This window comes from Aspergillus fumigatus, chromosome 5, assembly GCF_000002655.1.
Source record: "Aspergillus fumigatus Af293 chromosome 5, whole genome shotgun sequence".
Taxonomy (NCBI): Eukaryota; Fungi; Ascomycota; class Eurotiomycetes; order Eurotiales; family Aspergillaceae; genus Aspergillus; species Aspergillus fumigatus.
The window spans coordinates 448242-472742 of NC_007198.1; the positions used below are offsets into that span (position 1 = coordinate 448242).

Sequence of the window (24501 nt, forward strand, 5' to 3'; positions counted from 1 at the left end):
CCGACTATTTGCCTGCTTTCTTGCCAGGACTACTGCTCGCTGCCTTCTTGTTCTTCTTGCTGCCTTTAGAGTCAGAGTCCGTCTTGCTCTTGTCAGCCTTCTTGTCCTTCTTGTCAGCCTTTTCGTCGACCTTGTCAGATGTCTTTGCGGCCTTTTCGTCCCCATTCTCAACCGCAGACTCCTCCTTCTTGCTCTCCTCCTGTTTTTTCGAGGCGTCTGTCTTCTTAGACGCAGATTTCTTAGGCTTGTTCAGGACAGCCCGAGGGTCCAGACCCTTCCGGCGCAGGCGGTTGCGCTCCGCGCGAGCAATGCGCTCCTGGTCCTCCTCTTCGTCGAAGGGGCCGAATGCGCCGCCCTCGATGTCAAGGGTTGTGCCGTCCTCGTTCAAGATGGGTGTCTTGTCGACGACTTCGTCATCGTCGGCCTTCTTAGCGGGTTTGTCGGCTGCGGCGGCGGGGGCGGTAGAGCCGCCCGCGGAGGGCTTGGGGGTCGGGGTGGGGCCAGTCTTCTTGAGTTTGCAGACGAAGAAGCCGTCGACGTTCTCGCGGTGCGGGAAGTAGCGGCGGGTGAGAGTCATCTTGGGGTCGAACTTCTTGCCCATGTAGCTGGTGAAACCGGGGGAGCCGAAGTCACCGAGGCCAGTGTCGACTAGCTTGACGTTGGGGCGTTTGCGGAGGGCGTACTGCACGACGGCTTCGTTTTCCTCGACGGTGACGGAGCAGGTGGAGTAGACAATGTACCCGCCTGTTTTCGAGGCGTGGTCGACCGAGTCGATGGCGGCGAGGAGGAGGTTGCGTTGCATGTGGGGGATGGCGAGGAAGTCACGTTCGTTCTTGGACGTCTTGACGCTGGGGTCCTTTGAGATAACGCCTGTGCCGGTGCAGGGGGCGTCGAGGAGGACGCGGTCGAAGCCGCCGAGCGCCTTGGGGAAGGCGGTCCGAGCGTCCAGGTTCGTCACGATGGTGTTCTTGCACCCCAGACGGTGGATGTTACCGATAAGACCCTTGGCACGGGGCTTGCTGGCATCGTTGGCGATGACACAGCCAGTGTTGCGCATCAAGGCAGAGATGTACGTTGTCTTACCACCGGGGGCGGCGGCCATATCGAGGACCCGCTCGTTGGGTTGTGGAGCCAACGCCATCACAGGGAGGAAAGATGAGGCTGCCTGCAGGATGTAGTGGCCCGCCAAGTATTCGGGTGTGGCACCAAGAGGCACCGCGGACTCGAAAACTTGTAGGCCGACCTTGGACCACTTACCCACGGGTTCAAGGACCACACCTCTGTTGATCAGAGCTTGCGCCAAAGATCGTCGATTGGTACGCAGGGTGTTTGTACGGATGACGACTGGACGAGGGGTTTCGTTGGCTTCGAAAAAGGCGAACGCCTCCATAGGGGTGAAAAGGTTGAACAGCTTCTCCGCGAGGAACGGGGTGTAGCCGTAATACGTGCAGATGTCGTCCAGGAGCAGTTGCAGGTAATCAGCGCGGGATTTGCCCGGTTGTCCGAGCGTTTTCAGGTCGCCCAAAATTCGAATGGTGTCTGTAATTCTCGTGCGAAGCAATTGGAGGTCAGGGGCCAAACCAGGCTTGCCCTCCGCATCAGCAAAGACATCCGGACGGTCACCTGCAATGTTGGTCTGCATTGCAGACTCCTGTAACTCGCGCTGGGCCTCCTCCTCCTCCGCCTGTCTAGCCTCATCCAATTTCCGGGACAGTCCCTCAATGTTGGCAGCTGTGAGCTTTTCCTCTGCGTCGGACAGATCCTCGTCGTCCGAGAACATGGCCTCCCGAGGATGGCCTTCTTCCTCTGAATCCACGACCGAGTCTTCCTCGTCTTCCTCTTCCTCATCGGAATCTACTTCCTCCTGACTACCCATAGATCCGTCACTGACGCCATCCAAGTCATCAAATTCATCCTCACCCATCTCAACCTCATCGTCATCGAGATCCGACATATCTTCGTCGTCCGAGTCCATAAATGTAGGCTTCTCCTTCGCCGCAGGTTTGCTCTTCGTCTTCGCATCCTTCTTGCTGACAGCGGTGGCCACGGCCTTGTCTTCCTTTCCTTTAACTGCGCCATTAACCTTCTTCTTAGGTACAGCCTTCAAAATCTCTTCTTCATCTTCGGCTCTCCTCCGCTTCTTGCCCGACTCTGCTTTTGATTCGACATCTCCTGCCTTGCGCTTCTTGTAAAGAGTAATTTTTGACTCGTCCAGCGGGGCCGGAGGGCCCTGCTTCTTCATACGGCGACCCTTTCCCATTGCGACAAACCGTGTGGTGCAAAGCAGAAATTGTGTTGTCACTAATATGTCGCTATCTTGGAAAGCCAAACTTTTTTTCTTTTGCGTCTTCTTTTTTCAGGCGGTCAACACTGGCAGATCCTTTCCGGAAGGCGGTCTAGCCCCTTAGAGCGGCCTGAGGCATTAATCTCACGACCTGTGAGGTTCTGGCCTCATGAGCTCCCGATTGGGTAATGAGCACAGTTGATCAATCGACTGTGACGACAGCCCTCTCATCTTCCTCCTCTAATCGCCACCAAGGAAACGACACCTACTCAATTCCCAAACACTCCGGGACCACAAGCACTATCACGATCACCATGAACGAAGTATCATTCGTCAAGTCTTACCTCTCAACACTCGACTCTCGGCCTATCAAGCTCCGCTCCGACCATGTCTTCGACCCAGAACAAGTAGGGCTACGGGTCCCAGTACGTCTACCTCCCATTTCATATTATCTCAGCCATACTCCTAGAATCATGTACTAATCGACACAGTATACTCTCCCCCGTCTGCACGCGCCCCACCCCGAAATGCCCAAGAAGACCAAACAACCGCTCGCCCCGGGCTCCTCAAAATCCATAACTGTGCACCTCAAATCCGCCCGCAACCCGGCCCTCGAGTTCTCTCTCCCCAACACCGCTCTCACCACAACCTCCGTGCAGGATCTCAAGGACGCCGTGCGCGAGCGCGTGACAGACGCCCAGGGTAACAAGATCTCCCTCGACAAGATCAAGATTCTGTACAAGCGCAAACCCGTAACAGGGAAGACCATCGCGGAAGTACTTGCTGATGAACCTGTGAGGCTGTCTGGGGGGAAGGAGGTCGAGTTCGGTGTTATGATTATAGGCGGGGCGCAGGTTGCTGTGAGTGCGGGGGCGGGTGAAAGGGCAAGTGCCGAACAGAAGGAGAGTTATGAGCCTCCCAAGCCCGCTGTTGGACCTAGTGGAGAGAGTGTTGTGGCGACGGAGGCCTTCTGGGATGATTTGCAGGGCTTCTTGGAGCAAAGATTGAAGGACTATGATGAGGCGAATAAGCTGAGGGTGCTTTTCAAGGAAGCCTGGAGGTCGAGTTTTTAGGGATTTCGTTCTTATTGTAGAGAGCCGATTGAATGATACCTTCCACTGATCTATTCTGTACTTCCTCGGAAGTGGGCTGGCTCCGGATTGAGGTTAGATGCGGGATATTGCTCGCGTTGAAAATATATTATGAACGCTGCCTTGTAGTCCACATGCTCCATAGAGCACGAGGTAAATACAGAAATCAAATCTATTCAATGTGCAGATGTTGATACCAATTTCACGGTACAGAAGCTGGGGCAGTGGTATAGGAACTAATTGTTATACATAAACATATACGCATAGAAGCCAAAGGAAAGGCATACTTGAGCATGCCTTTCAGGGAGACGGGAGAATTTGAAATTGCGAGATGGATACAGGACAGGATTACTCCCAGAAACCATCTCACACAGTATCTCGAGGCAAGCGGCCACACATCATGTGGGGAGAAAATAGAGGCGAGCAGGAATCGAAGCCCGGCTGCAAGCTGCCAGGCATGAATGCCCCAGTAGTTCAACACCATCAATAACAAATCGTCAAAAGCCTCCATGAGGAAAGTGAGGAAGGGCGAACAGCCGCAACCTGGAGGGGGGGCCAAAATGGTCATTTCGAAAGAAAAGCTCTTGCATGCAAGTAGGAGGGTGGAAGAACAAAAAATGCCAAGGGAGCTATAACCACAACACTAGAAAGGAACAAATGCCAGGTAATTTGACACCACTGCAAATGCTCAAGAACTGACCAAGCGCTCACTCAGGAAGAGTTAGTCTAACGTAACGTCGGCAGACAACATCAGACTTCATGCATAGAAAAGCAGAATCCGTCGTTATCTTGAGAAGACCTTGACAACACCATCTCCTCCACCACTGACGACCCAGCGGCCATCGCGGCTCCAGGTGACGGCACAAACCCCCTCACCACGCATCAACCGGTGGCTAGTAATCTCTTGAGTACAGCTACGTTTCTCAAGGTTCCAGAACCGTAAGCTGGCGTCATGACCTGCGGACACGAGTTCACGTCCATCAGGAGATAAGGAAAGTGCAGCGATAGCCGCGGGGTGGGCCAGCATCGTGTATGTGCATTGGCCTACAACAGGACAAGAAAATGTCAGTGCTTTCATTCAAAAAGTCGTGCATATCAGCGTACGTACCGCTATTGGCATCGAAGAAACGGATATATCTGTCTTCGTATCCGCTTATGATTACTCCTTCCACAGCGCTGGAGCCGGTAGCTCCGTGCACAACTTCTTCATCAGCTAACGTCCGACTAGGATCGAGGCCTGCAGACCCATCAAAGCCAATGGTGGTTGCAACGACAGAGTTGACTCCCGTCGAGGGAGTGCCATCGTAGGTTTCCAAGCTCGCCATGCCCACAATCTCCTCGCCGGTTCTCGTGTCATATACAAGGATCGAGGCATCCGTGTATGAAACGACGAAATTAACACCTGCAAGAGACAGAGGGCTGATACAAGTTGGTGAGGGAGAGTCGGCCCGAAGTATATGATGGACGAGAGTGTAGTGGAAAGGCGTGGTGGTTGCGGTGCTAGGTTGAGGTGAAGATGGGAAATTAGACCCAGATGATATCGAGTTAGCCCGCCGACTCCCACCAGCTCGCCTAGAACCGGCCTGTGGCGACGATACCTGGGGAGGTGCACTGACGGCCCAGATCAATATTCGCCCATCGGCAGCGCCCGACGCCAGCAAGATCCGATCAGGACCTCCATAGTGACTGGACGAATCTCCAAACACAGTACCAGCCGTGCCAGGAAGAACGCAAAGGCCCCAAACAGCATCAGTGTGACCATCAAGTGTGGCCTTGGGATCAACCCGTCCGCGTTCCCAAACACGCACGCTGGCATCCTGCCCACCAGAGAATACCCATCCGTCACCCAGGGCACGGCCACCATTTGAAAAATTTTGAGACGGGGAGCACGCAGCTAGTGCAGTTACTGCTCCAACATGCCCCCGATGGGTGAAGTAACTCGTTATATCCAGATCGTTGCCTGAGCTCCCTCCATGCGACCCATAAGCACCGTACGATGCTGGTATGATCCATCTTTTGATAGTCCCATCATCACTGCACGTGCAAATCTCGGGTTCGGACGGGCTACCACCGCCCGTGAAGATTACTGAGCGGATGACATCCAGGTGGCCGCGGAGAGCGAATCGGACTTTGAAAATAGGATCCTGTTTCTGTATTGCTCCCGCTCCGACGTCTGTGGCACCTTCGGTCTTACGTTTGGAGCCAGAGCTCTTCCTTCGATGCGATACTGATCCACCTCGTGAGGGGGACTTTGGCCCGGCGAAGTTCGCGTTGGGAAAGGCATCCATGTCTGGTCGGTGAGGTGGGATGTGGGCAGTCCGGGACTCCTGGGCCGGATTTTCATCAAAGTTCCACCCGTCTGTATCCTGTATTTGATCTTCCTGCTGGGATTGAGTCTCCTCCTTAGCCGCTGCCTGTGTGTTATCGTACTGTTGCTTCGCAGCACCAGCGCGCTCATCCGATAAGCCTGACTCAAACGCCTGTCTTCTGTTGTCTATAGCAGTAGCGTGGGTCTGCTGTGCCTCCAGCGGACTTTTGTCCATGATATCTCGTGCCACCGTGGGGAGGAATTGATTGGGAGCGCGAGACACGTTAGAATTGTCCGAATAATGAGTCACAATAGGCTGGTGATTTTGTAGTGCTACCTCGCGTGCCATCATGTGATTTGCCTGCTGTTGCTGCTGCTGCTGCTTCTGGCGCTGCTGTTGAATGTAGGCTTCCTCTATACTCTGCTGAGGCATGTTGTGGTTCGCGTACATATGGTTCGAGAGTTCCAGGTCGTTTAAATCGGGAGCAGGATGCGAAGTAGGGATAACGTGAAATGCAACCTCTTGCGAGCATTTTGACAGATACAGACGCGACTTCTCCCGTTCGTTCTCCTGTCGGACGCCAAGTTGGTGGTCGGTGTCAATATCGGTGGTGAGATCGGCCTGGGATTTGGACCGTTGCGCTGTAGACAAGTCAGCAATCCACCAGCACTGGGGATTTTACAAGCTGGTATCGTACACTTCAGTGCGTTGATGCTCTCCCGGGCAATCTCTTTGGAGTCTCTCATATCCTCGATCGGTTCATTATTGCTCAGCTTCTTGACCTTCTCACGCTCTTTCTTGAGAGCAGCCTCGAGAAGCCTCACATGCTTGCCCAATGACTCGTGCAGCCGTTTGCTCGTCCTTACATCACCTTCTAACCTGCCGATCCGGGACCGCATCTCCGCGCGCTCTATCTCCCAGGCATTGCGATCTCGCTCGTGCCGATGCCATTCCGTTTGCAGAAAGCGCATCACACCTATCGGCGAGAGAGAATGTTAGCTTAGAGAAGGACCAATACCAAGGCCAGAGTTTCCCTGCACCTACCTTGCAGTGTATACTCCGTCCCATGAGGTTGTCCGCCATTCGAGGACCCATCACCCCCAGGCCCGACATAGCCTCCACCCCCAGCCATGGCCGAGGGAGACTGCCAAGCCATGCGAAATCAACAAGCGACAGAATTTAAGTAGGTTCAGGACAATCGCAGAGCTGTTTGAGCTTCTGCGTCCCCAGTTGTGACAAGAATCGACGCCGAAAGTGGAGGGCTTTTGTGACCGCAATGCTGCAAGTTTGTTGAATGTAAGCAACCCCCAGTCTCAACGGGTGACAGCGGCAGGAAACCACGTTCCAGGCCGTGTCAGCACCGGGTGGAGAGCAATAATTATTATGACTCAGTCAACAGAGAGGTATGGATCACCGAAAGGGGAAAAGGAGGATGGTCGCTGTGTGGTGGTGAAGCTGGACAGGCAACTGGCGCGCGTTAGGTTCTCCTCGCTGAGGTCGGGGAAAGTCACCGCACCGCCGCTGGCTGGACTTTTGTTGGCTCCCGTAGACGCACAGCATGGCCGTCTAACCGCCTTTAGCGCTGGGGTTGTTTGGCTGCCATCCTCGTCTAGCATTGACTACGGAGTATATAGATTGACATTCAATGGACTTACCTGTCATGGTGGTCCATTATTCGCTGCGGTGTTCTTTTGGTTATGCAGTTAGACATGTTGTGACAAACATGCCAACAGATCGGCTACATTCTGGCTGTTGAACTCGGAAAACTGTTATTATGGTGAGAAGAACCGCGGACCCTTGCAAAGGCTCCGGCTGTCATTTTGACTTCGTTGTAAATCATTAATATCGTTATGGAAGCTATATGATGGAGCATTAGAATTCGAGTTCCTCGATCTCCATGCCACAATCCACACATTTCTTGACCCCTATACCCGTCTCAGGATCCTCCACAGATCGACCCCATTGATGTACATGTCGACCACCTTTCCCCAAATCATCTCCAAAATTCCCTCCTGCTGCGCCTTGACGGTTCCGACGGTATGCTTCGACTCGGGTGCGCTTTTTGAGATCTTGCAACTTGGTCTTGAATTTCGCCTCTCGCCGCCTCTTCTTCTCATTCTCCCGTCGTTCAAATTCAGCATCCAACGCTTCTGGAGAACCCCATTTCTTTGGAGAGAATGCGTATTCCTCAACTTGGTACCGTAGATAGAGCATCATGTTATTCCACGTCGACTTATGAGGATTCGGTCGCTCCAGGTGTGGTAAAAGCTCTTCATCACGGAGTTCGGCTGCGGGAAGCGGGGCGTCAGTGAGCGGTCTTTATAGAAACGCGTTTGGGATATACTCACGATCGGTTAACAGATAATCTTCCTTTGCTTCCGTCTTCGTCAGAAGACTGTACTTCTCCGGGTACTTCTCTTTGCAAGCGTGGCATACACAACATCGGAGTAGCTCCTCCCACTTCCAGTCAATCTCCAGACTTCCACATTCCCTGCACTTTTTCTGCTTGCTTTTATCCTCTAGTACACTCAGTCCGGGTTCAAACGGCCCTGCTCGCTCGCGGCGAAGGGAGTCGACCAGCTGCTGCCTTTCCCATTCTTTCTGCGTCATATGCGCAGGTTTCTGCTCCTCCTTCCCATCTCGGACATTCAAAGCCTTGTTGTATGGATCATCCTCTTGTGTTAGAAAACCTCCTTTCGTGTCGGTCATTTTGCTAAAGTCATACTCGACATACTTGGCGAAATTGCGGGCCGGCTTGATCGCATCAAGTGGACGATTCGCCGACGCATCTCGTAATGTTGCTGGTGTCTCTGACGCTGTCATGGAAGAATATGTTCGTTTCACCCCGCTGACGCTACTTAAACTGCTGGGTGTTGCAACTCTCTTCTTAGCTTCCTCGGCCTCTCGTTGTTCGCGGATCGCCTTGGCTTTCATGCGATTGATCTCCTGATGCGATTAAACGGATCGTTAGTTGAACAATGCAGAGCACGGCTTGATGATGATTCACTTACAATTCTTCGCAACTGTTCGGGAGTGAGCGGGCCCCTTTGGAGCTCTCCGGGCTTGTCAGCGTCCGATTTTGGGGGCGGCGTCAAACGTCTTTCGGCCTCCATGATGGCTTATTAGTAATTTATATCAAAAGGAAGTAACGCAACCATGGAAATCCACCAGGTTGTCGATCGTCAACAGTTGACTCGATTGCTGATATGAGTTGGAAGGAAGCCTAGCGCCACGTCACGTGATGATAAGTGATGCGACTTGCAGCTGTCGCCTTGTGATTGGCTGATAAGATCACGCCTGCAGCTATCATGGTTCTTTTTGGCAGATAAGCAACGAGCACTTGGTTGATAGGGTATAGGCTGCAAACACAAACGAGGTCCGGCTATGTCTATGTCTCTGCTGTGCCAGGTGCGAACCCAGTGTGACCGTCACTCAATTCACCATCGTCTCTTTCCTGTCCATACAAAACCTCGCAGACTCCTCCCACAGGTACGTCCATTACGGCATCCGTGCCCTCGGACCAGATGTCTTTCCAGTTGACCTTGCGATTCTGTGGTCCCATGATCTGATACGATGTTGCACCAGGTTTCATCTTGGCAGCGCCGCCCGGTCGTCGTCGGCCTTTGCCGTCAATGACAGCGACATTGGCGACTTCGTCAACGATATTCTCAATACTATTCATCGGAAGGGTCAGATAACCCGTGTTATAAGACGCCAGAGCGACATATATGTAGATGATCAGCATGACCAGCCATGCGGGAATAGCGAGCGACCACCACCGATTGGGATAGTAGTAGATGCCGAGCTGATGCAGGAATGGGGATGGTAGGTAGGACCAGAGTATATAGATTACTGTTGGAAGTATCAGAATGGGCGATCTCTTCCTGCAGCGCATCGGGTTCGACTCACAGAAGGCCAGTGATGAAGCCAGGTATAAGACAAAGCCGTAATACTCATACGTCGGTACTTTCGGGCTGGCACGAGGAACCGTGGTTGCACGACGAGCAGATTTCGCGACAGCCGCTTCAGTATCATTCGGTGTTTCCACATCGGAGCTATCAGGGGTAGTCGGTCGGGAAGTAGTAGTCGAGAAAGGGGGACGGAGAAGCGATGTCAACGACGGGGACGGCGGTAGCGGGGTCGGAGGTCTGTTATAGAACGGAGGAGCGAAAGCATTGGGCCCGTGCAGGGAACTCGAAGACTGGCGAAACGGGTGGTGCATGGCGATGCCATCTTCAGCAGCTTCTTCATCGGATTCCATTGACTCGTCGGAGAATGACTGATTGTCTAGAGAATAGCTGGAGTGGAAGTCTGGATCCTCCTCCTCCTCTACAAGATCATCGGTTGTAGGCGAAAGCATGTCTGAGTCGTCCAGCCCTGGGTAGCTGTTGTTCGGCGCATCGTGCATGGTTGTAGCATGTTCATCCGCGGGGAGAGGCGGGAATGGTTGTTTTGACTCCCTTGATGATACGATGCGTGCGGAACCACGGCTGTCATCAGTAGACCGGGGCTTCTTTTCGTCGTCAATCTCGGGAGGTGACATGCTTAATCATCTATTTTTCTTGCGCGAACGAAGCTGTGCTAAATGGTAATATTGAAGTAGATTGACACTCTTCTAGCTTATTCCTGAACTGCCGCTACTTACCGCTCAATCTCTATACTGTTGGTGACATGGTCATCTTGCACTTCGTACTGCATGAAAATATCAATTCAAGTCGTTCAAACACTATGTTGGAGACTACGTATCTCATTCATAAGATGGGTTCCGGACTCGTAAAAGACATATCCTCCAGTGAGCGACCTAAGGATGCCAGCAGACCTTACAGGATATACCTCGGTATTCTCAGAACTACATATATTCGCATAGGGATAAAGTAGACTTGCGATAATACTGTGATAGGAACATACCACTCTTCCATGCTCACCGTGGCTGGCTTTTTGAACATACATCATGCAATCAACCAGACTATGTCTGTTTCCATGAAGATGCCATTGGTATCTGGATTGCTTCTGAGTCTTTGGGCTCAGACTGTCCCTCTCTTTGACTTCGGCATGGTTTGTCTAAAGTCATCTACATCTGGGCATAAGCCGTACGGCAAATGCCAAAGCAAAACCCGGGAGACTTCTTCTATCTTGAGGTCCATTTTCCCCGTGTCCACAATAGGTTTCCTGATTTCGTGGTGGACGCTCAGATCTGATCTACAGAGTACAGTTTCCGATTCCGCACAGAGGCGATCCCAAAGCCATCTCACCAATCATTACTCAGGAGACTGATGAATGTGTTGACTTTGTTCTCGTCTGTCGTCACTCGGGGTAAGATAGTTGATTCATCAACTTATATCGTCGCCAGACAACGAAAGACTTCTTAGACGCACTCTGTATCCTACGCCGCAGGAAGAGGTGCGGATCGTGTACCTTTTAAGCGAGGTTTCTTTACATCACTGAAGTCCACTCTTCTTTCGCTTTAGAAGAGAGGCAATAAATCTTCGGGTCCGAGAGGTCGAGTATGGATTGGAATGAGAACAGGTCATCCGTTCGGGGTTTGAACGTTATGCTTGGACAAGCACTCACCCCTTGCTTGACTGAGTTGTCGATATCAGCGACTGTCGACTGATTTTTACCGTATCAGGAAATGTTTCTACCGCGCGAGATCTAGAGTAGGTACCGCATTTCAGGCTCCAACATTTTGATTGAGGTTGAATTGTCTATCCCATGCTTTTTCATCTTGTGATATGCAGTTGGAAAGCCTTATCACCTTGAAAACCCGTCTAGCCGAAAACCAACTACGAATGTGACCGTCAATCAATAGTCTTGCAGATTGATCCTTGGGTCCCGCCATTGATCATGCCTAGTTCGTGACGCGGGATAAGAATCTCGAACTCACATTTTCTGCGAGGATTGTCTGGGTGCTTGGCCAGGAATTTCCGTTTGACCAACATCGGACTATTGAGATCTTGCTCTCAGGTAATATCCTACAGTACTACGGAGTGATGTTGCTCAAACGCCAGGAGCGAAATTCTTCAGGAAATCAGCTATTTTTTCGAACAAAATTTCAAAGGACCGCGAACATTTCTCCGATGTCTACGCTGTAGGAAATTGGCTGATGGATCTGCGACTTCATTGTCCAATTGGATGCGAAGCCACCAATCTTTTAGGGACCACTAATGCCTGCTGCTATGTACTAACGCTAACGCTACTACTACTTAGTCCCAGCCGGAGGGCGTCCATGCGTCCTATCCACCGATCAACCCGCGACGGGAACACGAACTGCCTTGTGAGCGAATACACAAATTGGATCGACATGGCGAAATGACATTATCGCGAATGGCTATTGTACTGTAGCAAGCTAACAATTTTCTCCTTGGACTTTCTGAGCTTTGATCGACGGATCATCAGTACTTTCGAAACTGCGAGAAGCTCTGAGGCTACGGAGTAAACATTCCAAATCACGCATCCCCGACCTACCTGGGCTTTGCATGGCCCACCATTGGCATTTCTGTCACACGAAGGTTTACGTTCGAGCACAATTTGGCAACTGGGAAGCCTGTACCATACATGCAGAATGACAGGAATGACAGGTCCAACGCGCCGTACGGTCCGCTTGTTCTAGTGGCGGGTTGCACACCAGCTATATGTAGGGAATTGCTTCCTTGGGCTTTAGATTCTGATTCTAGACCGTCTCCATATAACCATTGGGGCACCCGGAACGTTGGTTGGTATAACGGTCATATTGCAGGACCACGAGGGATCATTATGATGCCTACCATGGCCGTCCCAGAATGGGTTGGTTCTATGGTTAAACGACAAAACCTCCTCGTATGTATATTGAGATGGAACCTCCTAACGCACTGTGTTGACCCTCAGAGTGTAGGATCCGAACAATGACCCGAATATCGGTTCTGCTCGAGGCAATGCGTCCTCGATGACCTCCGATGCTATCAAGAACCTCGGTGTCAATGAATCAACCTCACTTTCAGCACTCCTGACCACACTTCTACCCGCGTTGGTCATCGCCTTTTTTTGGTTCGGTCTGTTCTTGGTATGTCGACGTACGCAACTGCGTTGGTATGCCCCGAGATCTCACTTGCCGTGTTGGCACCAACAGTATGTATTGCTCCTACAGCATCGCTATTTGCGCCGCTGACTGAGGCAATTGCAGTGAACGAAGTCCCAAGTTGCCCAGAGGCTTCATCAACTGGTTTGGGCAGTTTCTCAAGATATCTGATGCGCATGTTCTACATTCCTCCTCCATGGACGGATACCTCTTTCTGCGGTTCCTTAGGGTGCTGTGTTCTACTTGTTTTACTGGTTGCCTCGTCACATGGCCTATCCTGATACCGATTCACGTCACCGGCGGTGCAGGAAACACTCAGCTAGACGCACTCAGTTTTAGCAACGTCAAAGACCCGACCCGGTACTATGCACATGCTATCATGGCATGCATCTTCTTCAGTATGTGCTTCTGGGGGCTCTTCCAAGCAAAATCACTAATTAGGGACACTGCAGCCTATGTCTTTTACGTGGTCACTCGAGAGAGTCTCTTTTATGCGAATTTGCGGCAGGCGTATCTCAATTCACCTGCCTATGTTCGTCGTATATCATCGCGAACGGTGCTGTTCATGTCCGTGCCAGAAGATTACAAGAACGAGCAGAAGTTGCGGCAAGTCTTTGGCGATTCTATTCGAAGGATCTGGATCACTTCCGACTGCAAGGAGCTCATGAAGAAAGTCCGCGAACGGGACAGTTTAGCTTATCGGTTGGAGAAAGCGGAAACCAACTTGATTCGAACAGCAAACTCGGCCCGTCTCCGCGCATTCAAGAAGGGAGTGATCACTTCAGACACGTGTTTGGACTGCGAGAGCGGGACACATAGCTGGCGTAAGAAGATTCGCAGACCGAGTCACCGTGTGAAGTTGTTTGGACCCAAAGTTGACTCCATCTGCTGGTTACGCGACGAGCTCGTGAAAGTATCAAAGGAGGTAGAGTACCTTCAGGAACAGCACAAGAATGGGAAGATGAAGAATCTTTCGGCTCTGTTCATCGAGTTCAACTCCCAGTCCGATGCGCAGATCGCTCTACAGACGCTCTCTCATCACCAACCGCTCCATATGACGCCTCGTTTTATTGGTATCTCTCCTAAAGAGGTTGTCTGGTCGTCTTTGAACCTGAGCTGGTGGCAGCGCATTGTGCGCAAGTTCGCGGTCCAGGGTGGAATCGCTGCCTTGGTTATATTCTGGTCCATCCCCTCCGCTGCTGTTGGGGCGATCTCGAACATCACCTACCTGACCAGCCTTCTACCTTTCCTGGGCTTCATTGACAAGCTACCTTCATCACTGAAAGGAGTGATTGCGGGACTGCTACCGTCTGCAGCTCTGGTCCTTCTCATGTCATTTGTTCCGATCATCTGTCGCTGTATGTCCCCAAGACTAAAGTCCAACAGGAATAAAAGAACATTGCTGACACTTGTCGATTCAGTCCTCGCCAGACGAGCAGGTGCCCCATCGACAGCCCATGTAGAGCTCTTCACACAGAGCGCGCACTTTTGCTTCCAGGTCGTCCAAGTCTTCCTTGTGACAACCCTGACATCGGCAGCATCCGCCGCGACAGCCCAAATCATCAAGAACCCTCTGTCAGCAAAAGATCTTCTCGCCCAGAACCTACCAAAAGCCACAAACTTCTACATATCATACTTCTTGCTCCAGGGCTTAACAATGAGCTCGATGGCAGTGGTGCAGGTCGCCGGCGTTCTTGTATTTAAATTCCTAAGTACCTTTTTCGACCGCTCCCCACGCCTCCTTTACCGACGCTGGGCATCCCTCAGCGGAATCGGCTGGGGAAACGTGTTCCCTGTATTCACCAACATGGGTGTCATCGGTACGTTTCGGATTCTTTTACCGCGCATTCAACCCCTCAACCCCACCACTAACCACACCCTCCTCCAGCCCTAACATACTCCTGCATCGCCCCCCTGATCCTCGGCTTCGCCTTCGTAGGCCTCTACCTCGTCTATCAAGCCTACCGCTACAACTTCCTCTTCGTCTACGACATCGAAATAGACACAAAGGGGCTTGTCTACCCGCGCGCCCTCCAGCATCTTCTAACAGGCATCTATCTCGCCAACATCTGCATGATCGGCCTCTTCGCCATACGCGCCGCCATCGGGCCCTTGATCATCATGGCCCTTTTCACCGTCCTTACCGTACTAGCACACATGTCCCTCAGCGAGGCCCTAGCCCCACTCTACACCTTCCTCCCGCGCACCCTCGACACAGAAGAAGAGCAGCAGTCGAAAGAAGACGAGACGCAGGCCCTCCTGCGCCATCCCCGCAACCGCTGGGAGGCAGCCTGGAAATGGTTCCACCCGAACCTGTACAGAGATTATGCGGCGCTGCGGCGCAAAGTGCGCCGGGACCATGTCGAGATCAGATACTCCGAAGAGGAGGAGCGGAATGCGTACTTTGAGCCGTGTATTCGGGCGCGCACGCCGACGCTGTGGATTCCCAGGGACAAATGGGGGTTTAGTCACCAGGAGATTATCGAGACGCACCCCTCCATCCCGATTACGGATGAGGGGGCGCATCTGGATGAAAAGAATAAGTTTGTCTGGGATAAGTATGATCCGAGCCTTCCGCTTTGGGAGTTGAAGGTTCTGTATTGATGATGATGAGCCTGTTTGCTGGGCTTCCGTTCTTATATTAATGGGTTGGTTATTAGCTTGATGATTAATGAAGTATGAGGATTCAGACTTTCCTCTTATTTTGTCTACTGTCGAATGAAGGTTTGGTAGCACACTTGCTGTGGGACATATATGCACGCACAAATGCATATTTGACGAATGACACAAGAATCCATACCGACTCTGTCTAAACCGTCACGGTGAAGTTGACCGTATTCACACCACCAGCCACACGAGGATAGAACTCAAACGTAAACACCGTAGTCTGACCCACAGATTTCACAGCATCAATAGCCCCAGACGTTAAAATGACATTCGAGCCCTCGAACTTCCACTGGTTGCTGTAGGTCTGGACACAGAAGAGAGTCAGCGGTTAGGTATGTTCCTGCACGAAAAAAAAAGTTACGCACCGTTCTCGCCTGTTGCAACGGGCCCAGCACCTGTGTCCAGTCATCAACGAGGTATTTGCCACTGGTAGTCAGAGCTTTGACGGCCGCGACCTTAGGGACGCCACCCCATGTAATGGGGATGGAGAGATCACCGGAGACGGACGATGCGGCAACGGACGTAGAACCCAGTGTTGGCGTCTGCCATTGCACGAGCTGGACAACGGGGGAGGCGCCAGAGGAGAACACGAGGGTGAGGTCGGCGATGATGCCAGGCTTTGTAGACGCGGAGAAGTGCTTCGAGAGGTACGACGCCGTGAAAACGAGGTTGGAGCCGGAGACGGAATAGTCTGTTCCTTGCTTCAGGGTAGTACCGCTGGAGTCCCTGATGGACCGGAGTGTATTGCCATTGAAGATAAATGGGAGGGTCTGGCTCGTGACTGGTGTTCCGACCTGGTGGAAGATATAGGCGGAAGACGACTGGCTTGTCGCGGAAGCGTCTGTGGTGCTGTCGGGCAAGCTGTTTTTGGTGGAGGACTTTGTTTTGGTGATGATTTGGAGGGAGGTAGGGTCACGCCAGTTACCGGTTGTCCGGTCAAGGTGGTCGAGGCCGTTGTCCCAGAGAATAGCAGCAAAGTTGTACTGGGCAGCAGCGTGAGCTAAAAGGTCAGTGTACTTCCAGCGTGCGGCTGGCTCGGTGTTCGTCGGAGATGCGTCGTACTCTCCGAGGATGATGGGTACATTGGTGAAGTTGTTTCGAAGCAACTTGAAATCATTGGTAAGGGCAGTCTTGTCAGAGTCCGAGCCCCAGATGGTCTTGCCCCTGAAAAGATATCAGCTGTGAATATCGCAGACGGATTGAGCAAGATTCCTCACCATGCGCCGAAAATGAAGTCATCTGGGTACCAATCAGTATTTTGATCAAATGGGGTTGGGGCAGGGGTCGCTTACAAGGACTATAGTAGTGAAACTGAATGGCATAAGGGTTAGAGAAGCCGGTAGGAGCCTTGAACCACTGCGAAGTCTTGATGCTATCCTGGCCACCACCAACCAGATTGACAACTCGCTTGGAGTTGAATCCTCCAGCTTTATTAATAGCCTGAAGGAAGATCTCATTCAGTTTGTTGAGCTCAGCAGCATCCTGGGCATTGTTGACGGGTGGCTCATTAATCGACTCAAAGGCAACCATGTTCGACTTGCAACCCAACTTGGTGCCAATCTGATACCAGAGTCGATAGAATTTCTCCTCAATCATCGTAAGGTTGGCTCCCGACTGAGTGACATCGGCCCAGATCCACGAGTCTATTTCTCAATCAGTCCTTGATAACTGGTACTATCTCGCTGAAACATATTTTACCATGGTGAACGTTGACGATTGCGTACAGGCCGCGGGATGTAATCATATCCAAAACGTCAGAGACTCTCTGCAGCCAAGCTGGATCCACTGTCCAGTCCGGCGAGTCGCCAGTGAAGTGGTATGCCCATGTAACTAGATGTTATCAGCAACAGGTTTGGCAGTAGTAGATGCGTGGAGCACCGAATGGAACTCACCTGGAAGTCGTACACTGTTGAACCCAGCCGACTTGACGGTATCAAACGTGGATGCTTGAACTGGAGCATTGTTCCAGGAGCCCTCATTAGGAACAGCGTCAAGAGTATTGCCCAAATTCCACCCGGGATGGACACGAGAAACGAAGTCAGCAGCAGATATGGACGTAAAGGTTCCCGGACAATTGCCTGCTTGGGCCCATGCACTTCTGAAAAGTGCCACAAGGGCAGCAACGCGCAACCCCTTCATGGCTTGGTTCTGCATAAACTGACAAAACTCCTATTTCATAGATCTATGTCGAGGCCAGGAGTGAGAAGGTGACCAGGAGCCTGCCATATTTATGCATTCCAGCCGAGCGACAACGACACTTGGAGATGATAGATCGGATTCAGCCGGACATCAGCCGAAGTTTCCCAAAGGAGATCTTTCAGATGGCACATCGCGAGACATGACACTGGAACTAACCTACATTTGACGGCGGACTAACTTTTGAAGCAACGTGACGGAGGATGCAATCCCGGCTCGGCATTGTTTACTTGCAGCAGGTCTCTTGATGCAGACAGGGAGTATGGACATTCTTGTTTGCAAGGGGCTCAGTAGAGCCTGTACCTTCATATGGCCATGATCGTTCTACATCGTGGACATAGTGACTGACAGAAGAAGTCAACTCAACTGGCGGACCGGCGGCCCGGATCTGTTGTCAAGGTCAAACCGATACGGCCAAGCTCCCTGGAAAAGGGAATTGATGTCTCGAAGCTAAATTGTGATGAACATGGCCGCCGAAGGAATCCAAGGATTTACATAGTCTTGCCTGGTGTCATTGGACAGCCCATGTGCTGCGCCTCCATGGCGATAAATATAATTCCTCCAATAACAGCATCAGCAAACAAACACCATGATCAATCACCGGTGTTGTGGGCCCGGGGCCTTTAATTTCTGAAGAACGACAGGATCTGAGGTCTCAAGCCAGTGTTTCAGACTCGAATTCAGACATGATGCCTTATTGGGTAACCTCTCCACCGTAGGATTGATGTTGAGCATTGGCAGAAATCCTGCACGGAGAAAATCTCCTGGTTACTACAGAGTACACACAAAACGTGGTTAGCACTTGAACTAAGACAACTGCGTCAAGGAGCTAGGGATAAATACGTTCTCATACTAGTATTGGCCGCCGCAACCTCGCATCTTGAAAGTCCCCCAGCACTGAAGTCCCTGGCCGCGGAGAATTAGGGAATGTGTGAAATCATCCATGCTGCTGAAGACCGACCCTGACTGAATAGCGTGATTGCTAGGCTACTTGATGTGGCGAAGAGTTGGAGTCATCAAGTGATCAACACTTGAGAAATGCAATCCGTTTCTGTGTTGTGTTGAATATTCTAGTGCCATCGAGAGAACTTCATCTCCTTGGGGACAAGGGGATCGCAAATGTTTAAAGTGCTGTTAGTGAATAGAACTGAGGCTTATCATGTGATATGCTACAGAAAGGACCCTGACCCAATCCAAGTCGACTGTCGTTCCTCGTAGGCTCCTTGGCTGCTGCGCCGATTCTCCAATTATTTGAGAGAGAATAGGGTGTACATCAAGTGAACCAGGGAATTAAAAAACTCCGAATCCGTTATCTATCATTCAGTGAATGTTCAGACATGCCAGTCCCGTGGTATCTATATAAAGTACATAGCATCATATCGTATCGTCGTCAAAAGCAGCATGAAGCGTTGCCGAAAATTGATAGGGTTCGTGGTATGCACCATACGTGGCTTGCCCTGCTATGTGCCCTCGGATTACTTGTAAGATAATATACTGTGGGCACTACATGACCACACAGTCTTTGTTTCGATCCTTGGCCCGATCTCCTGAGCCTGCTGCGACAGTACCTGGGCCTACTCGCCGTCCCAACGAGTGTCTTTGATATCGAGTTTGCTGAGGTAAAGTATTGTAGTGACTGTCTCGTGGTGGGTGTGCTGGACTGGTAGCCGCCTGTTCGTAGGATGGCGGCGGGAGATCTTCCGCGTTATTACTGGCGCCAGGGTCATGACCGTGCCTTGACGAGCGGCCGTCCGACGTGGGTCCACTACCGCTACCGTTTGCTACACTCGCTGAACGTTGATGAGCCGAGCCTGAACCCCAAAAAGCTCCCGGGGGATGGTTTGGGGCCGAAGCTCGTTGATTGCGTGACCGGTTATTGCTTTCTCTTTCCCGGCGTTCTTCTTCCTGGTATTGAAGAGAAAGTGCGTAGGCATAGTCAGCATCGGCTTGCTCTTGGGGAGACAATTCACTTGTTCTATCTTCACTTGTGCTGGGAGGAACGTTTGTTTGGTTGTTGGAGTTTCGTGGCCCGGATGGGACCGTCCCGGGAGGAGCATGACCAATGGGGCGAAAATCGCCCGAGAAGAACTCTGCGTTGAATCCATTCACATCAACGAGACACTCCCAGACAATTTCTGCGTGATTGGAATAACCAGCATCGGTGACCAGAGTAAACAGCTGATGCCGTTGAGGATGTTTATAGACAGTTGAGAAATGATCGTTGCGAAAAAGGATCGAGAAAGTCCCAGGATGCATTTTCTCGGTAAGGTGGTCTAAGCCAAATGGACTCAACTGAGTCGCGTTCTCAATTTCAGTAAATCTCTCAATTGCGTGAATATCTTTCATGGCTTGTTCCTCGTCCCAAGTTAGCGTCTCCCCTCGGAAGACACGATCTTCAAGTTCCTGTTTGCGGAAGGGCAGTAATTGGACATCTTCATAGTATTGTGCCACCCTTTTCAGTGCACCATCGGCTTCGCTTGCGGGTGATGCGACCCAACCGTGCACGAGCGGAACACCAAAAGTCCCGTAGAGCCGGATGTCGTCTGTATTTTGGAAGGTGCCGGGGGCGTCATCCGATTCCTGCGTCACCGTCAGTACTGTTTTCTCGTTAACTTTGCCACAATGATCTCCGTACCAGTGTAAGTCGAGGGTTGACGTTCATTCCCGTGTGCAGCATTGTCAGGAAGCGACTGAGCGCCTCAATATCCGGAAGTTCACCATCAGTCCCCACGTGGGTCGTCAATTCGTCAAACAACGCCTCAATCAACAGACCGAGAGAGATCTGCTCTTTGGTCCGCAGCGCTCTAACAATTGGTGGCTGTGTGTCCTGATCTGCACGCAGTACTAGCGTGTTGACAAGAGCTAGTAGCGGACATGGCCCGTTTTTGTTTTGGACTAGGACCGGAGACTCTCGCAATTTCCCGGTGGGGTCTGTCCAGTTGACATGGCGGATCGAATATGTCTCGGATCTCTGCTCGTTCTGCTGCTGTTCATCTGATTCGGACAATGCAGCGTTTCTCAACGGTAGTGGTGGGGCCTGATTTGCATCTGCGTTCGGGCGCTGCGGCAATGGTGGCGCAGGTGCAGCTGAGGTATTCCGTGATAGAAGCTGTGTAGTGGGCTCAGCGCCGGCGTGAGAGGGCTCATCGACTTCGATAAGTTCATGTGACGATGGAGTCGTCATGGTAGAATCAGTCACGTAAGGAGTTTCGATGCCGCTTCCTGGAGCAAGCGACCCATGATCTGCTTGCTGCAGATATTGTGAAGAGTACCCAGGCTCATTGCCTATGTATGAGGTCTGGAAAGGAGATGTCGAGCCATTCCCACGGACCACATGAGGCATGGATGACATATTTTGAGAGTCAGTTCGAGTGTTTTGCCAAGCGGGAGACGGTGTAGCTGCCTCTGGGCGTTCTTCAGCCCATGGAGACTCCGATCCCGACTGGTCCAGAAGCGACAACCGCGCAGTCATTGGTATATAACCTTCGCCTATGATTGTATAAGCAGTAACATTAAAGAAAGCATGGCCGGTAACAACGTACTCTGACTCAATCGATCACTTGAATTATCTCCTTGTGATACCCGCAGGTTATTCGGACCCCAAGGATTCTCATCGGATTGTTTCGCCCTCAAAAAAGGGTTGTTGGATTGGAGTTGGATTGGTGGCTCCCAATCCGCACTGTTGTTTGCCTCTTGCCATTCGTTCGCAGCCATCCTTCTCTGAGTGCCTGCAACGACAATCGAAGGTACGCGATCGGCTCTTCTATTATCTAGCGGCGACCCCTGCAATAGTTCCCTAGCATGGACTGGAGGATGCTCAGAGACAGAATGGCTCCTGTCGGGCCTTTCCACTACATCATCCGCCCACGGGTTGGCGATATCACTGGACAGAGTCCCCACAGGGGACTTCTGAGCTTGTTCCAACGGCATCAAGTCGAATGCTGGCGAGGTGTTGAGATCTGGCGAATAAATAGAATCCTCTGAAGGTATTTGATAGGGATACGGATAACTTTTTGCCCTTCTGGGACGAGTCAGGCGTTTGGGGGAAGGTGAGGTAGCTGATTTCGCAGTTGGAGAGGTTGGTGAGATTGGAGAGCGAGGTTCAGAGCGAGCATTTCCTAGACTGAGACTATACAGATGCGGCGGTGCACGTTTTCGAAGGACCATGGAGGCGAATTTCTTCTATAGCCGCATTATTAGCCTCTAGGCGTCAACCTGATGAAAACAAGCTCTAGATGCCCGTCAGTGGTGCGGCGGTTTGCCTTGTATGGACAAAGGACATAGGATGATCAGATACCTAAAATGGCTTTAAAGTGGAAGGAGGTAGATGATGGGTAAGCTCTGCTAACGTCGAGAATCTCTTTGGATGCATAAAGAACCGTGTGCAGAGTCGCTGGTGGCTTGATGCTATTGTTCAGGACAGGTGAGTATGTACTCTGTACGTAACCAGTGGCTCAGAAGCGGGCAACAGTGCTCAGCCACGGACTAGGATGGGTGAGATATCAACGCCATGCCGGCCTGTTCCCATTGATTATTACAAATGACAACGAGTTCGCTGGAATCAAGAGTCAGAATTGTATCCGAAAGGCCAAGGTAAATGAACAAATCCATATACTACATGTTTGAAGCAGGCATCCAGATTTCCATAAGCTATCTCTACCTAGGTTACCAGGGCACTCCGGGGTTGGCGATGTGGAGAATGACAGATCGTACACCCAATCGTTACAAGGATCCAATTTTGTTGCCTGGAGCATGCTCTGAAGTGGCGTTTAGTCGGTATTGTATGGTAAATACATGCATCAGCCACATTGCATGTGCCGTGACGTACGGAGTACTGTGACTTGATCGTAAGATCTTTTTCCCGAGATCTACAATGACGGACAGCTTATGTAATCTGTTATCAAGATTGCATCCTGATGTGGCCCGTGCGTTTGCATCATGCGAAAGAAAAAAGAGTAGGGCAATTTTTGGTTATCAGTGCGTGATACGGCAGAATTTGTTGTGCAACATTTCCAAGTCCGCACTTCCCCGTAGCGGTATGTCTATCGCGAGACATGTGTGACTGCTGAAGCTTGAATTGCTCTTTGTGAATTCAGTTTCCGGCCATGCATTCCTACATTCGTCCTTACCAACATGTCGCTCTGCGACTCCCGTCTGAACTTACAAAAATTGTCAGACTGGTGCCGAATACGTACGTTAGTGGCCTGAATTGCTTTAGATAACTTTACACTGACTTTTAACTCAGTGTAGTATACCTGGGAAAATACGGGAGCTTCCCCGCCAACACGATCATAGGCCGTCCTTTTTATCTGACCTTTGAGATCATTGACGTTTCGGGCGAGAACAATGACAATTGCCTTCGCATTGTCCCTCCAGCCGAACTGCACGCCGAGACTCTCATCGCCGATGGAGAAGGCGAGGGCGACGATGTGGAGGTGAATGAGGAAGGAATCCCGATACGCACCAATCGCGAGATCGTCGACGATGCGTCAACTCAGAAAATGACCGCAGAAGAGATCGAGGCTCTGAAGAAAGTCTCTACCGGCGCAGGGAGAGAGATCATTGAGAAGCTGTTGGAGTCGCATTCCGCATTAGATCAGAAAACGGCATTTTCCCTCGCGAAATACACATTACGGAAACGGAAGAAGTTCCTGAAGCGATTCACAGTCCTCCCCGTGGATGTTAGTCTTTTGACTAACTATATGTTGGAAGGGAAAGAGGCGATGAAAACGATGGAGCTCCGCGACGAGTCAATAGGTCTGATCGGGTGTTGGGGTAATGTGCACCACGGAGGACAATCGTCGTTCGAAGGGGCTGTTGCGTCAAAACCTAACGGTCGTTACCTGGTCATTGACGAAACAGGTGGCTTGGTAGTTGCCGCCATGGCGGAAAGAATGGGCATACTGTACCCTCACGATCAGGAGGACGAAGACCAAGAACTCGCCGAGGGGTCTGAAGAAAATGGCGAGCGACAACAGACGAACGCCATGGCCCAGGCATTGGCCCGCCGCCGCCATATGGCTGCATCAGGCAATTCAATCACTGTCATCCATGCGAACAAGCAGCCTAGTTTATCATTATTGCGATACTTCGGCTACGATCAAGACAATCCCGACGAATCGCATCCCCTTTACAAGCATATGAAGACCGTTTCGTGGATGCAACTTTTGGATCCTCATGCAGATACTATCTACGCCAATGAACCAGAAGTGATCCCTGACGAGACCCTTGCCACTTTTAAGTCTAACAGACGCAGCGCGTATTACAAAAAGCGCAGTCGCTGGGAGCGGGTACGACGGGTTGTTGATGAAGCTCGAGCCGGTAACTTTGACGGCCTCATTGTCGCGACGCTAATGGAGCCGGCAAGTGTACTCAAACACACCGTCCCACTATTGGCGGGTTCCGCTCCGGTAGTAGTCTACTCGCCCACCGTCGAACCTCTGACCGAGCTGGCCGATCTATATTCGACTCCCAGAAGGACGGCTTACATTACTCGAAAACGAGAGATTATCGCACAGCACAGCCTACAACAGTCTTTGCAAGGGCAGAGCCAGGATAACGAGAAGAAGCCTCAGGAACCGGACTTCTCAGAATTAGATAAGGATTTCGCACTCGACCCCTCCCTCTTGCTGGCGCCCACGATCGAGACCTCCCGAGTACGCGCATGGCAAGTACTTCCTGGGCGTACACACCCGCTGATGTCGGGGCGTGGTGGCGCTGAAGGCTATATTTTCCATGCTATTCGCGTTTTCCCGTCCCATCAGAACATCCAGGCTGCGGGTAATCCAAGTCGGAAGAAGAGGAAGGTGGCTGCCCAACAAGAATCCGCAACACCAGCGGAGAGTGGAAGCGGGGTGGACGTTGAAATGCAGTCATGATATATATCATAATATAGAGCCG

General features: G+C 51.5%; 10 protein-coding genes across 10 annotated transcripts; 3 read left to right on the forward strand and 7 right to left on the reverse strand.

Moving 5' to 3' along the window:
• Positions 1–4: 4 nt before the first annotated feature.
• Positions 5–2306, reverse strand: AFUA_5G01760 (rRNA (cytosine-C5-)-methyltransferase NOP2; the record flags this gene model as incomplete). The annotated part of the gene is made up of 1 exon (XM_743073.2): positions 5–2306. Exon 1 carries the CDS (start codon positions 2258–2260, stop codon positions 5–7), a length of 2256 nt encoding a protein of 751 aa, XP_748166.1. The 5' UTR covers positions 2261–2306.
• Positions 2307–2445: 139 nt separating this feature from the next.
• Positions 2446–3571, forward strand: AFUA_5G01770 (uncharacterized protein). Its single transcript, XM_743072.2, has 2 exons — positions 2446–2709; positions 2776–3571. Exons 1-2 carry the CDS (start codon positions 2473–2475, stop codon positions 3355–3357), a joined length of 819 nt encoding a protein of 272 aa, XP_748165.1. The 5' UTR covers positions 2446–2472; the 3' UTR covers positions 3358–3571.
• A 588-nt stretch (positions 3572–4159) lies between these two features.
• On the reverse strand, positions 4160–6816 carry AFUA_5G01780 (cell differentiation and development protein Fsr1; the record flags this gene model as incomplete). The annotated part of the gene is made up of 4 exons (XM_743071.1): positions 4160–4332; positions 4484–6325; positions 6382–6660; positions 6729–6816. 4 exons carry the CDS (start codon positions 6814–6816, stop codon positions 4160–4162), a joined length of 2382 nt encoding a protein of 793 aa, XP_748164.1.
• A 256-nt stretch (positions 6817–7072) lies between these two features.
• AFUA_5G01790 (uncharacterized protein) lies at positions 7073–7300 on the reverse strand (the record flags this gene model as incomplete). The annotated part of the gene is made up of 1 exon (XM_743070.1): positions 7073–7300. The coding sequence occupies one exon, from the start codon at positions 7298–7300 to the stop codon at positions 7073–7075; it is 228 nt and encodes a 75-aa protein (XP_748163.1).
• A 156-nt stretch (positions 7301–7456) lies between these two features.
• On the reverse strand, positions 7457–8703 carry rad14 (DNA repair protein RAD14). The gene is made up of 2 exons (XM_077804716.1): positions 8033–8703; positions 7457–7972 (listed from the first exon to the last, which is right to left on the reverse strand). The coding sequence occupies exons 1-2, from the start codon at positions 8616–8618 to the stop codon at positions 7557–7559; spliced, it is 1002 nt and encodes a 333-aa protein (XP_077660854.1). The 5' UTR covers positions 8619–8703; the 3' UTR covers positions 7457–7556.
• A 369-nt stretch (positions 8704–9072) lies between these two features.
• Positions 9073–10227, reverse strand: AFUA_5G01810 (uncharacterized protein; the record flags this gene model as incomplete). The annotated part of the gene is made up of 1 exon (XM_743068.1): positions 9073–10227. The coding sequence occupies one exon, from the start codon at positions 10225–10227 to the stop codon at positions 9073–9075; it is 1155 nt and encodes a 384-aa protein (XP_748161.1).
• Positions 10228–10738: 511 nt separating this feature from the next.
• On the forward strand, positions 10739–15342 carry AFUA_5G01820 (uncharacterized protein; the record flags this gene model as incomplete). The annotated part of the gene is made up of 6 exons (XM_077804717.1): positions 10739–10822; positions 10897–12500; positions 12556–12788; positions 12844–13136; positions 13191–14558; positions 14627–15342. Exons 2-6 carry the CDS (start codon positions 12240–12242, stop codon positions 15340–15342), a joined length of 2871 nt encoding a protein of 956 aa, XP_077660855.1. The 5' UTR covers positions 10739–10822; positions 10897–12239.
• Positions 15343–15547: 205 nt separating this feature from the next.
• Positions 15548–17771, reverse strand: AFUA_5G01830 (putative extracellular endoglucanase; the record flags this gene model as incomplete). Its single annotated transcript, XM_743066.2, has 6 exons — positions 17298–17771; positions 17104–17235; positions 16698–17048; positions 16623–16644; positions 15771–16569; positions 15548–15709 (listed from the first exon to the last, which is right to left on the reverse strand). Exons 1-6 carry the CDS (start codon positions 17557–17559, stop codon positions 15548–15550), a joined length of 1728 nt encoding a protein of 575 aa, XP_748159.1. The 5' UTR covers positions 17560–17771.
• Positions 17772–18349: 578 nt separating this feature from the next.
• AFUA_5G01840 (MINDY family deubiquitinase) lies at positions 18350–22212 on the reverse strand. Its single transcript, XM_743065.2, has 6 exons — positions 21899–22212; positions 21144–21783; positions 20237–21090; positions 18563–20181; positions 18455–18507; positions 18350–18372 (listed from the first exon to the last, which is right to left on the reverse strand). Exons 2-4 carry the CDS (start codon positions 21766–21768, stop codon positions 19105–19107), a joined length of 2556 nt encoding a protein of 851 aa, XP_748158.1. The 5' UTR covers positions 21769–21783; positions 21899–22212; the 3' UTR covers positions 18350–18372; positions 18455–18507; positions 18563–19104.
• A 273-nt stretch (positions 22213–22485) lies between these two features.
• trm6 (tRNA 1-methyladenosine methyltransferase subunit GCD10) lies at positions 22486–24479 on the forward strand (the record flags this gene model as incomplete). The annotated part of the gene is made up of 2 exons (XM_743064.2): positions 22486–22792; positions 22847–24479. The coding sequence occupies exons 1-2, from the start codon at positions 22707–22709 to the stop codon at positions 24477–24479; spliced, it is 1719 nt and encodes a 572-aa protein (XP_748157.1). The 5' UTR covers positions 22486–22706.
• Between the last annotated feature and the right edge of the window lie 22 nt (positions 24480–24501).